Below are 12,992 nucleotides of genomic sequence, written 5' to 3'. Positions count from 1 at the left end.
GTTTTCTGTTAGAACGGTGTCGTGTTAGCTGGCCCTAAGTTAATAACTAATGATCGTTGCAACGGAAGTGAATCAATCAAAACTAACTTTAGCTGGACAATAACATTCTAGAGCTGCTGTTAAGCCAAAACAATCTCTGTTACTTTAATTTCCAATTATCACTGTGAAGCTGCTTTGAAACAATCTATATTGTTAAAAGCGCTATAAATGACTTGACTTGACTTACAACCTGCCAGAGAGGGCTCAAATAATAGTGTGCAACCATTGCCATAAGCATTGTAAGACAATTAAACCAAGACAGTGAATCTTATAATGTGACTACCTGCTTTGACTAGCTGAGATATACAACAGAACGAAGGAGTAATACAAGGACAGAAGCTGGATTAAAACAAAAACAAAAAACAAATCAATGATTTGTGGCTTGCACCACAGAGGGATAATAGAGCACAATTTTCACACACCAGAGGGGAAACGAAGCATACACCAATAAAACCACAGCAGACTCAGAGCAGCCATGATGTCTGTTATTGTTAGCTAAATGATGCAGACATAATGTATTTCTTGTGCACACAATTGTAAAGAAACCTTTAACAGAAATATCACTCAAAGTTGTGCTTGATAAAGTTTTCTTGAAAACATAAAGGTTCCCCTGAATGTTACCTCTGCGATTTCTGTATGCATGATCAGAAACAGCTCACAGCTATTTAAATAAGTAACAATGGCTCTCTTATACGCAGGCAGTCTTGACTGTACTGTATGTTACGGCCTTGAATTCATCACAAAGCGTTGAGTCATTGAGCAAGACGGAGAAGAAACATTTACAGTCTTTCTTCAGGTCTGCATTTCAGCCTCTATTTAACTTCAGCACCACAGTGAAGGACAGCTCCCCATAACCCAACAAACACACACACTTCATGATATTCTCACACAAACGTACAGTTTACACTCATTATATACTGTATAATATAAGTCCATAAAGCAAACCTAGAACATATACACCACATGTACAATTTGCTAAGATGCATTTTATATCTGATATTATATAAACCCAGTCCACTGGTTTGTGGGTCCACAAGTTTGATTGTAAACTTGCATGTGTGGTATTGATATAATTATTCATAAAACAATATCTGGAATGCAGTCTCTTTCTCAACACACACACACACACACACACGTATGTATTTATTTATCATTTCTAGTTTAAGTTAAAACACTTAATTATTTAATTATATGTATTATTTAAAGGTGCACTTAGTTATTTCCCCCTCATTAAAAACATTTTACACATAAAAAAAATAGCTATTTTTAAAAATTGTTTTAAAATAATAATAATACACCCACATAAGATGATATCAAATAAGCAGACTAATTAAAGTTGTTTCATTTTACATGGAGTGAGTTGCCTCATGAGGGTTGACATGTTAAGATCACATGACCAATTTCACTTGCAGAATAAATTAAACATGGATGACAGTTCATAGTCCATTTCTACAATGGCATAAGTAACTGAAAAGCCTAACAGATTTACATTGGGTTTCACCAACAAAGGTAGTTTGTAGGGATCAGATCAGGTAGCTCCATGTTTTCATTTTTTACAGTCTAATAGTAAATGCCAGTTCTGCATTTTACAATGCTGAAATGTCCTCCTTACCTTAATTTTTCAGCTCTTAATTAAAAAGCAATGGCAAGAAAAACCCTATATGTGGACAGCAATACCAGTGTACTATAAATGTGGGCCTTATAAAAGCTTTATGAATTCATAAAGTACACCTCCTGAGAGAGCCACTGAGGACACACAGTATGAAGTTACCTGTCATCATTCTGAAATGATTGATCTCCAAGCAGCAGATCTCTAAAGCGGTATCGTGGAGGTAGAGGAGGAACCTCAGAGTCCACATCGGCCATTTTCAGGGTGGAGATGTCCAGAATAACACCAGTATTACTGCTGTTATTTCTCTGAACAGTCTCCGTAGGCAACCTGAAGAAACAGACGTAAATCGTAAATATATTATATAGTATACATTATGCATGTATACACAAAATGTATTATTCATTGATAGTTTCAGGACTACAACCAAGCAATTGTAACAAAATTTCCATGTGTAGCATGTTTACCTGTCAGCAGCGGAGGATGAGCATCGTGGCGGAGTCATGCTTGGCTCTGACAATATGGAGAGAAATGATAAGGATTACTGCTAAATCTTATAGTCACATGCATAAACATAAAATTAATCCATGCTGTTGCAGGCTAATGCAGGGTTACATCCGAAATTCATTACTTTAGGCTAATTCACATAACTGTAACTTTCTAAGCTGGAAAGTTTTAATAGTCTCTATCTAACAGTGATTCAATAACAAGACATCTTTCACAGATAGTTCACCAGTATCCTTAGCCATAATTATACCCTTGAGGAACTTCAATCTACGTACTGATTTTCACCTTTTATGTCATTCTTGTCACATTTTGTACACTGTGAAAACTGTCATCTAGAATGTTCCCTGTATGGTTTCTATTAGCACTCTCAGGGATACATGAGTGTGTAATGACAGTAGTGAGCCACTGCATTAGTGTGCAAATCGCTGATGAGTGGGTGGAGGGTTATTTGGCTGGCCAAGGGGTACAGTGAAGTACAGTGAATAAAACTCAGACTAAAATGTACCTTTGCTCAAGGGTTATACAGTGTTCAGACGCTAATACAAAGGACTGCTGAGGATATAAAAAAATTGTATTGCTAAGGCGAAAAATGGCAGTGACACACACAAAAAATGCCCTTGCAGACAGTATATTTTGACAGGCAACTGAAATATGTACTTCATATGGTAACATCTACACTAATTAGTTTTATAAATAAATAGATAACTAATACAGTACATAACAAATCACAAATATATTAAAGTAACTTTTTAAAGTCAAATCAGGTAGAAATAGCTGTTTAAAGCAATGATAGACCAATAATCAGTTCAATATTTGTTAGCGATATGCACAATTAATTGGTTACTGGTTGCTTACTATCAAGTCTAGAAATTAAAAGCACCATTTGGTGCAGCTATACAGAATACCACTCAACAATATTCACAGTTAACAGATTTAATGCACTGTTTGGACAATTATTCAACCTTTATATAACAGCCACTTATTCCCAAGCAAGAAAGGCATAGCTGAATAAATTATAAATTATACAACTCAAAAACAAAGATGAAATTAAGACTGCATTTAAAAACATTGCATAATTAACATCATTATTCATATTATTATTTGTATCATCATCATCTTTAATAATAAAAAATCTGTACTGGTATTATTGGTAAGATTATTATTATTGGTAATACATATTCAATATGCCTCCAGCTCTACATTAAGGTAACACCATATTAAAATAATTTATAAACATAAAACTATATACAACAATGAAAAATCGATTCTGGATATCAGTTATCAGACACTTACACAAAACCATCACCATCATCATCATCTGTACTGGTGATTGTACAGTTCAATGGTTATAAAATTCAGTATTTGTCCAGCTATGTTTTACAGTAACAACTACATAGCCTACTTTTACTTTTTATAGTGGTTTGCCTTTTCCCCATTCAACATAGGTTTTCAAAAATAATAATAAACCAATCTATGTTTAATTTTCACAAGCAAATCAACAGCAGTACTACTTAAGCCCAAAAGCAATCTTTACAAAACAATATGATAAACGTAAAAAGTACGAAGCACCGCGCAATAAAGCACGAATTAGTCATCCGTGATATGACATGATGTCCATCCTCACCTGCCTGAGACTGGCTGCGCGGTCCCATCATTGTAAATAACCGTGTTACTGGCGACCCAAGCGCCGCACATTTTTTACAAAAGCCACTGCGAAGAGTCCGTGAAGGACTTCCGATGGAAATGTCCTCCTAATAGATCCGTCCTCCATGGAAACTTGCATTAAAGGGGCGTATAACGACCCTGATTAAACCCTCCTCTTACAGACGACCACCACTGGGCGAAACTCACAATACCTTCAACATCTCTGTTTATTTTTGTCGCGTGCGATTCAACTTTGCATCTATGAGATGCTGATGATGTTGGTTATTATTTAAGCAAGATAATATGTTGTCCCCATCATACAACCATCTAGAAGTTCACGTGTTCAGATTCTCTCTGCATCCAGTGGATTCCATAGCCTTGATTCACGAGAAGAAAACGCGTCAGGCGAGATGTAGGGCAGCAGGGAAACATTTGAGACGCTGCATGTCACCTCTGCATCTGTTAGGTAAAGCCACTAAGTCATCCGTACAGCTTCTCTTCCCTCCCCTTCAAAGCTTACATCGCCATCTCCTGGACCACATGAAATCCTCAACACGGACATGACTAACTAGACGCGCGCAATCCTAATCAAACTGTAGCCTACTTAAATATAGCCTACTGTATAATTAAAATATATGCACCACAAACATTCACATCGACGTCAAACATTTCATGCTATGTGCATTTTAACAATGAGCAGCGAACCAATCAAAATCAAGGCTTAGATTAGGCCATCCACTTTTAGATGCAATTCATTTAATAAAAATCATTCAAGCAGAATTGCATCTTTAACAATCAACGTAATTCTTTATTAACGAGATGACATAGGCCTATTAAAATGAATATAGACCATAAGAACCAAAGATTAATTAAACATTTCATACTAACATCCAGTGAGAATATTCATATAAAACGAATAATACAAATTAAAAGACAATACAATATATATATATATGTATATATATATATATATATATATATATATATATATATATATTAAATAAACTGATAAGGTAATAAAAAGGAGCCAATGATAGCATCCTTACAAGGTTCAAGACATAAGGATATTGTCTTTAAAGACAACAAGCCTTGTCTTGCAAAGTTCGTAGAAATTTTATCTTTGTATTTATGTTGGTTTTTATATATTTTTTAACAATGTGTATTACAAAAATTGATTTGAAGAATGCTGAGTGGTGTAACCATCACATACAAAGTATGGAAATACTTTCATGCTTGGACCTTGAATGTACATTGACTTGTACACACTTGAATGCGAGAATAAAAATTAGTTAAACATGTTTATTTTTTTTCCTTGACACAGTCATAAGGGTTTAAATGGGTAACATTGTCAGAATGTGTCACATGACAACAAAATATCTCTTGAATATATTAGATAATCAACAGTGACTTTGTGGATAACCAAGCTGATTCATTGCTTTCATTATTATAAGCATTAATATGGAAAGATTATGCCAAACATGCATAGGATTTCTAGAATTCTATATTTGAGAATTTCAGTCTTTGTGACAGTTGGTGCAATATAGACATTTACGACATCCCAAAAATATCAAAATTAGTTGTAATTCAAAAATAGTTACAGAAAATATGTTCTCACATAATTTGTATGAACCTCCTTGATATTTTCCAAATATTTTCATGAGTCAGAGAACATTTTTAACAGAACAGCTTTAATAGTTTTATTTAAAAGATTTGTGCTTTGTCAAAAGTTGTGTCTAGTTCTTACATGAGGGAGATGTTGAACCCATAAGGTTGTTGTACTATTGTGATATGGAAACCCAAAGGCCTGAGGTTTATACCCTGCCCTGGAAGAGGTGAAATGGAGAAGTACTGTACTAAGATCTCCTTTTATTAATGCCATTGACCAATGCTTGTAACTCCAGATTGTTCCAGAGGGACTGTCCATTAGTAAGTGTCCATAACAAGGCACCTCAAAAAGTGTGCACTCATTTTACATGCCAAACTTTATGTCTGTAAATATAACCTTCCCAGAGGGACCCATCTAATGTAATGAATGGTTTCTCTCATGGTTGAAATTAAATTATTGTTCTGCTTATTTCATTACTCACCTCTGACATATTAGCTCCACTAACCATAAACCTATGGTTTTAACACATTTTATTGCAGTCACAGATCTATCAAATAGACTTTTACTCAGAGATCAAACTAGAGTTTAGCAAATGAAGCACAAATTTAGAGCAAGTCCTTAATGTGTCTTTTTAGCAAGACAACCCCAGCCCCTGGGTGCTTAGTCTTCATACATCCAAAGTGTCTGTCAAGAGAAGAAATAGAAAAAGCATTACCAAAACAAAGAGATATAATCCTTTTTGTTTTGAATAGAAGACTTGATGGATGTGTAAGAATACAAAGTTCTGTCATGAAACTACATGATGCAGGCTGATAGGTGCTTTAAGGAATAGTTCACCCAAAAATGAAATTTCTGTCATTAATTACTCACCCTCACCCTCATAATACTTTTACTTTTTTTCGTAATATTTTTGATGAAATCCGAGAGCTTTCTGATCCCTCCGACTGCAACGTCATGCAACTTTCAAGGTCCAGAAAGGTAGTAAAGACATTGTTGAAGTAGTCCATGTGACTACAGTGGTTTAAATGTAATGTTATGAAGCGACAAAAAAACGTTTGTGGTTTTTGTGTTCTGGCGTAGAAACCGGAAGTGCACTACTTCAACAGTGTAGGAGAATTACGTGGAAGAGAAGAGATTATTAAAGGGGTGGTTGATTATGATTTAATTTTTTTAATTTTAGTTAGTGTGTAATGTTGCTGTTTGAGCATAAACAACATCTGCAAAGTTACGAAGATCAAAGTTCAAAGCACAGGAAGATATTTGCTTTTAAGGAAATCGTTTTTTTTTAAAGGAATACAACAAACGACTGGTAGAGACTACATGACATTCCTCACGGGTTAGTGACAACACCAACCCTAAAATTTACATAAACCCCTCCCCCGGGAATGTGATTTATAGATTATCATGACAGAATATGCTAATCAATGACTAGAAGATAACTACACATAAGCTACATAAATTCATCAACCATTCAGAAATGTCCTGTTGCATTGTACATGTTGTCACTTCTTCTTGACTCTCTCCATTATTGTCTGACTCCGGTTTGAACATAAACATTGAAATTTTAAGTGCATGTCTGTGTGAGGTAAAAGGACATAAACTGTTGTAGCTCCGCCCCCTGTGCTGGGAGCAGCAGCTCATGTGCATTTAAAGGGACAGGCACAAAAACGGTGCGTTTTTGCTCACCATCAAAAAGGGACAATTTTAACATGCTATATAAAAATATCTGTGGGATATTTTGAGCTAAAACACTCTGGGGACATCAAAGACTTAGGCTCAATCCCAATTCACCCCTTGCCCCTACCCCTTGGCCCTACCCCTCCATTTTGCGCGTTCACGTTAAGGGGTAGGGTGTCCCGATTCTTGTTTAGATCGAGGGGTAGGGCTAAGGCAGCGGTCGGGAACCTATGGCTCGCGAGCCATACCTGGCTCTTTGGCAAAAATCATGTGGCTCGCGAGGTCTCTCACCCTTTACCAACAAACGAGCGAAAAAAAAAAAAAAAAAGACACATCAAAAGAGATCGGCTCTCTGCAGAAAAATCTGCCAGTTACAATTCCCTTGTAGCACAGTCTACTGAAGTTAGTTAAACGTTTATGATAATAAGTATATTCATGTTGTACCGGCAAAAGTGCGTATTCAGTGCTGGTCGCGCTCACGAGTTTTACGAGTCATCAGAGCTATCAACTTGTCTCTGTGATAACCTACAGCTCCTGCATTGGGATTCAAGCAGCTGCAGCTTGTTTAACGTAGGCATAATGGCGAAAATCAGCATACACTTTAATACTTTCACTTTTGCCGCTGAGACCCTTTATGACAAATGGGTTTGATAATCCACGCAGATTTCAGTTGACGATTCTGTTTTAAGTTATTACTAACAAAAATTGAAGGAATGAAAAAAAGAGAAGGGTGTGCTTTATATTGAAAAGAAATATTAAAAGCGCGATAAGTCGCGAAAGAGAACGGAATTACTGGCAGGATGCTGTGTGCGCGTGCAACACGGAAAAGCATAGCCTTTGTCTTCGGTCGCGCACCGAAACGGCCAAATAAATACAGAAATATATAAAAATGGCAAGTCGAGTATTCACGTAAACACAGTAAATGTAAGCTCCCGCTCTCGCTCTCTCTCGCAGACCGAGAGGATTTATGCTCATCAGTTGATAACTCAACCTCACAGTGAAAGCCCTTCACAATTAATATTGAAACTTTGCTAAATATTTGTTTGTTTTTAGCCTAATGCTGTTGAAATTATTGATAAAAAGCACGTCTTTAATAATAATATTATATAATTATTTTACTGTGGCTCTTTTGGAAAAATGCATTAACCAAAAATGAAAAAATGGCTCTTTGGTCAAAAAAGGTTCCCGACCCCTGGGCTAAGGGGTAGGGCTACATAGCCCTCGAAACGGAGATTTTTCAGAGGCACACTCCAAACGGAGGGCTACGAGAAAGTTCGCAGAATACATCGCGAATCACCGGTGAGATGGCTTCACAAACGGTTAAACATTTCAATTTAGCGCCAGGCGACACCACCGTGCACTTTATTTACTCTTATAATAATGATATAGTCATTTAAATTAAGAAATTGTATAATAAATTACCTTTCCGAAACAGAAAAGACATACATTTCGAGGAAGGAACGTTACAAGCAGCATGTTTCCTCAAAGTTAAGAGCAGCTGCGCTGATTGTCAGTCGTTGTCATGGAGAAATCCTGTAAAAACTCTGTAACGGCAGAGCCATCGCCGACGACTGATGACGTATCGGGTTCATGAAGGGTTGTTCCATTTCGTAGGGGAATATTTCAACCCCTTGGCCCTTGTAACTCTGTTTTAAGGGCCAAGGGGTACACTCGAAAACAAGGGGTAGGGCCAAGGGGTGAATTGGGATTGAGCCTTATTTTACATCTTGTGAAAAGGGCATTATACCACCCCTTTAATACATTTTTGGTTTGTTTTTTTTGCGCACAAAAAGTATTCTTGTCGCTTCATAACATTACATTTGCACCACTGTCACATGGACTATTTTAACGATGTCTCTACTACCTTTCTGGTCCTTGAAAGTTGCAATGACGTTGCTGTCTAAGGAGGGAACAGACGGCTCTCGGATTTCATCAAAAATATCTTCATTTGTGTTCCGAAGATGAACGAAGGTCTTACGGGTTTGGAACGACATGGGGGTGAATAAGTAATGACAGAAATTTCATTTTTGGGTGAACTAACTCTTTGAATCTGACTGATTTCACATCATTCTCTATAGGGCACAGCTGATTGGTTCCTGCTGTATCAGTAGCCAATGAGCTCGCTGCTCAATCTTCAAATACTTGGTCAGCATTTGCTGTAGCAGTTGCACAAGGTTAAAAACCAAGCATTATGTTTTACAGTCTTGCATTCAATAAATTATAAAGCACAAAAGCAGCAGCGATTACATTATCATGTTTATACAGCATTTCAGCTGCACGCAGTGTCAGAATTCCACATATTCAAATAGAAGAATAGAGTGTTTTGACAAATCAGGTGGTTGCTGGAGGTTTCTTTTCTCATCTCCATCAGCCTGCAACATAATATTTGTTAAAGCCACACATAGTGCATATTCTAATTAGGTACGTTTGAGCCATATTGGCTCAGGCAGACATAACATAGTCCACTAGCATTAAACCATTCGGCAAAGCAGGCCCAGGCACAAATAGCATAGCCCAGTAGCGTTAAGCCATTCGGCAAAGCAAGTTCAGGCACAAATTGCATGGCCCACTAGTGTTAAGCCATGCGCACCATACCACACACCCCACCTCATGGCATCCTACATATCTAACGACTAGATTTGCTTGGGGGAATACTTGCGTAGGCTAATCTAGTCCGCGAAGACCAAGCATATGCCCCATTTCTTAAACTCAAATAAAACTAAAGGGTCAGGCGCAAATAGCTAGCATATGCGGTTTCTATGGATCAGTAGTACATGTGTTTTGGTGGTAGATCTGCTGATCTATGATGTACACTTGGCTTGTATTGTTCAATCTTCATAGTCACTTTCTCTGTTGGGTGGTAATTACTTGCTCACAGCAACGTGCCGTGTATGTATTGGCAGTAGCAAGTCCCGTACTTGCTCTGCAGCAGCAATAACCAACAGCAACAACCAACAGCAACAGCAATAACAGCAGCAGTAGCAGCAGCGCCAAGACCAAACATATCAACATTGTCATGTCCATTACCATGCTAAACACACAAGTTGTGATAACAGAAATATAGTTCACACCTCCAAGTGTTTGAGTCAGGGTTATAAGCCTCAACTGATGTAAGAGTTGATATCCCATCTGAGCCTCCGACTGCCAGCAGCGTCCCATCAAACACTGCCAGTGAAACCTCCACAACGCCAACATGACAAGAGATGGAACGAAACACTTAGAACTATAAACTCACTTTACTCTGTCAGCCATGAGGCAAGAATATATTGTCAATAGTGTCAGTTTTGCTGCGGTGTACTTCAGACAAAAAAGTAAACAGGTGTGTCAAGAGGTGTGTACTAAAATGTCGAAAAGAAAACAGGCTGCTGTGAGGAAAGTCTTACTTTAAAACGCTTATGTCTCATGTGTTTGACCGGGGTCCATTTGAGGTTGTCAGGGTCAAACTTCTCTGCCGTGTTGAGCTCCAAATGTAGTTCATCTCTGCCGCCTGCCACATAGATCCGCCGCAAGTATACCGTACAACCAGGCTGCTCTCTGGCAGACCGCATAGGAGGACACGGGCGCCATGTTCCTTCCAACGGGTTAAAACGCTCAACTGGTGAGGAACATACAGACTGGTCTGTTATGAGTATACTGACATTTGAAGGTGTGCTAAATACTTTATTATTAAAGGGACAGTTCAGTCAAAAAAATTAAAAATTCTGTCACCATTAAAGGCACTGATATACTTCAAATTAATGTAGTTTTGGCTTGATTTAGTTTGAAATGGCGTCATAACAGTTCGTTCTTTAATTTCGTTTGGAGTTTTAGGAATTCGAAACAGCTTGACAAAGTGAACTTTCCGCAAAAGTTTGCTCTGGCTGGTAAACACCTTCGTACTTCCATTGGTCCGTGGCGATTACGTAATAGGCGTGGCTCTGAGGCTCTGCATTCTTTGAGGTAGAAATCTTCTTCTGTTCAGTCCGTCGAGGTCAGACATCTGTGAGTAAAAACATGCACACACTGGAGAGCAGCTTTATAGCAGATGTTTGCTAATAGTATAAAGCTGCTCAGGTATTTCGAACTTATTTTTTGACCTAAACAAAGAATGAAAAAGAACTTCGCCGTGAGTATATCTTGGCCTTTACTCTCCCTCATGTCATTCCAAACCTGTATGACTATTTCTTTTGTAGAAATAACAGAAGGTATTTAGCAGAATGTCAAAGCTGATTGATTTGAATCAGGGGGATAACCAAACTGATGTAACCTCATGTATTTTTGAATAAGTTTCAGATAAATTAAGAGGGTGATGACTTTGAGTCATGTTGTTCCCTGCATGACACTTAGCGGATTGTCCAACTTCTTGTTTAAATGAACACATGGTGATTATTATTCTTTTATTGTATAAAAGGGCAGCTATAACATTGTGTTCTGTGAAAGAAATGTGAAAAGTCAAATGAGTTTAAATAAAGTTTTCATTTTAGGGTGAATTATTCATTTAAGTGATGTTTTGATGGCCATTAGTCTTTATACTGCCACATACATGAATAAGTGAAGTGTTGCACAAATGGAAAATATTTTGGTTATTGTATGCCTTTGTAGCAATATCATAGGCAAAACAAGTAGAAATTATTATTTAAAAATTAAAATAATACTACTTGGCTGGTCATATGATCTCAACATGGCGGCCCACGTTATGTTTTCTAGGCCACCGATGTGATCATATTGTAGCCTACACTACAACATATTTGACAAATGTCCTGTTCATGACTTTAGGAGTAGATTTGTATTATTACTTTTACAACTTTTAAAAGATTTAAAAAGCACACTTTTAAAGATGTTCCAGTAATAATTCATATTTAATGCAGTGTATAATGCAGCACATAATGTTTACCCTCTGTATATTTATCTACAAATTTAAATCTTTATTTCTGTTCTGTACAAGATTTACTTTTATTTTATATAGATGCACTTGTCTGTTTTTTTCCCCACTGAACAGCTTGTAATGGTTTCCAGTGCACTGATAAGTAAATATCCAGGGAAAGGTTGTGGGAGTTCTCTTGACCCTCACTTCTCACAGACAGAAATAGGCATTAATACATTCAAGTATGGCACTTCTATTTTCCCTTGTTCTCTGTATATATATTGCTATGACCAGTTTTTTCAGTTTGTGTGAGTGTCTGCGAGCTGGCAGGAGAGGCATTTGGGTCACTACTGACGTAAAAACATCAACAAACTCTGGCCTATTATTATTAAGTGCAGAGTGACAGCATGTAGTGTTTTTCGCCAAAATAAAATGTTTTTTTTATTCTTTTTAAATTAATTGCTGAATATCTTTTTACTATAAACTGTAATGACGCTGTAGCTGAGATCGGTTTCCAGTTTAGTGGAACGGTTCGCGATGCACCATTTTATGATCGAATCAGAAAAAAAAATGCACAATGTTTTTTTTTTCGAAAGAGAAATTGCAGATCACAAGCAAACTTAAGATGCTGCTAAGACATTACAAATCACATCGCACGTATAGAATCACTGGCAGTGTGAATTAACCAAAATCAAAAGATCCTTTGGACGCCGTTTCCTGGAAACGGCGTGCACCGGTGTGCAACGGGGTTTAAGATACGTTTTCTCTTGTTTGGTGGGTGTGTCAGAACTGCAGTCCAATCAGCAGCAACATAAAGCATGCGGTATTAAAGTGAACTCGCACAATGGGTTCAAGGAAAGTAATTTACAAATGTGTTCGATGCAGCTCGGTATACGCAACAACTGAGGATATTAGAAGACATGTTTGTCGTAAGTTTTATTGTAAAAATATAGGATATCAACATAATGATGTAGTTGTTTATATTTTTAGCTTCATTGCAAGTGTATGACATTTGGTATAGAAATAAACAATGGTAATTAAGTGCTTTTCCTAAAATTGAGAAAGAA

At 37.2% G+C, this 12,992-nt stretch overlaps 2 protein-coding genes across 12 annotated transcripts in view; both read right to left on the bottom strand.

Moving 5' to 3' along the window:
• Window positions 1–4,298, bottom strand: part of kcnt1b (potassium sodium-activated channel subfamily T member 1b) — a 104,359-nt gene extending 100,061 nt beyond the window's left edge. For 4 of the 11 annotated variants that reach the window (XR_008804067.1, XR_008804069.1, XM_056237008.1 and 1 more), the window contains exons 1-3: window positions 3,780–4,298; window positions 2,116–2,161; window positions 1,811–1,978 (exon numbers count right to left, since the gene is read on the bottom strand). Coding sequence is in view for 9 of the 11 variants with exons in the window: in XM_056237008.1 (XP_056092983.1) it covers window positions 1,811–1,978; window positions 2,116–2,161; window positions 3,780–3,810 (245 nt within the window). In the remaining 2 variants the exon portion in view is untranslated. The remainder of the gene's footprint in view (window positions 1–1,810; window positions 1,979–2,115; window positions 2,162–3,779) is intronic. The other 7 variants (XM_056236928.1, XM_056236980.1, XM_056236960.1 and 4 more) reach the window with 5 other exon arrangements.
• Window positions 4,299–5,950: 1,652 nt separating this feature from the next.
• LOC130072106 (kelch-like protein 20) lies at window positions 5,951–10,733 on the bottom strand. Its single transcript, XM_056237058.1, has 3 exons — window positions 10,466–10,733; window positions 10,154–10,260; window positions 5,951–6,089 (listed from the first exon to the last, which is right to left on the bottom strand). The coding sequence occupies exons 1-3, from the start codon at window positions 10,628–10,630 to the stop codon at window positions 6,011–6,013; spliced, it is 351 nt and encodes a 116-aa protein (XP_056093033.1). The 5' UTR covers window positions 10,631–10,733; the 3' UTR covers window positions 5,951–6,010.
• Between the last annotated feature and the right edge of the window lie 2,259 nt (window positions 10,734–12,992).

The sequence above is a fragment of the Rhinichthys klamathensis genome, unplaced genomic scaffold (assembly GCF_029890125.1).
Source record: "Rhinichthys klamathensis goyatoka isolate OS25496 unplaced genomic scaffold, OSU_Roscu_1.1 h1tg000019l_1, whole genome shotgun sequence".
NCBI lineage: Eukaryota > Metazoa > Chordata > Actinopteri > Cypriniformes > Leuciscidae > Rhinichthys > Rhinichthys klamathensis.
This window is presented reverse-complemented; position numbering and strand designations above follow the sequence as displayed.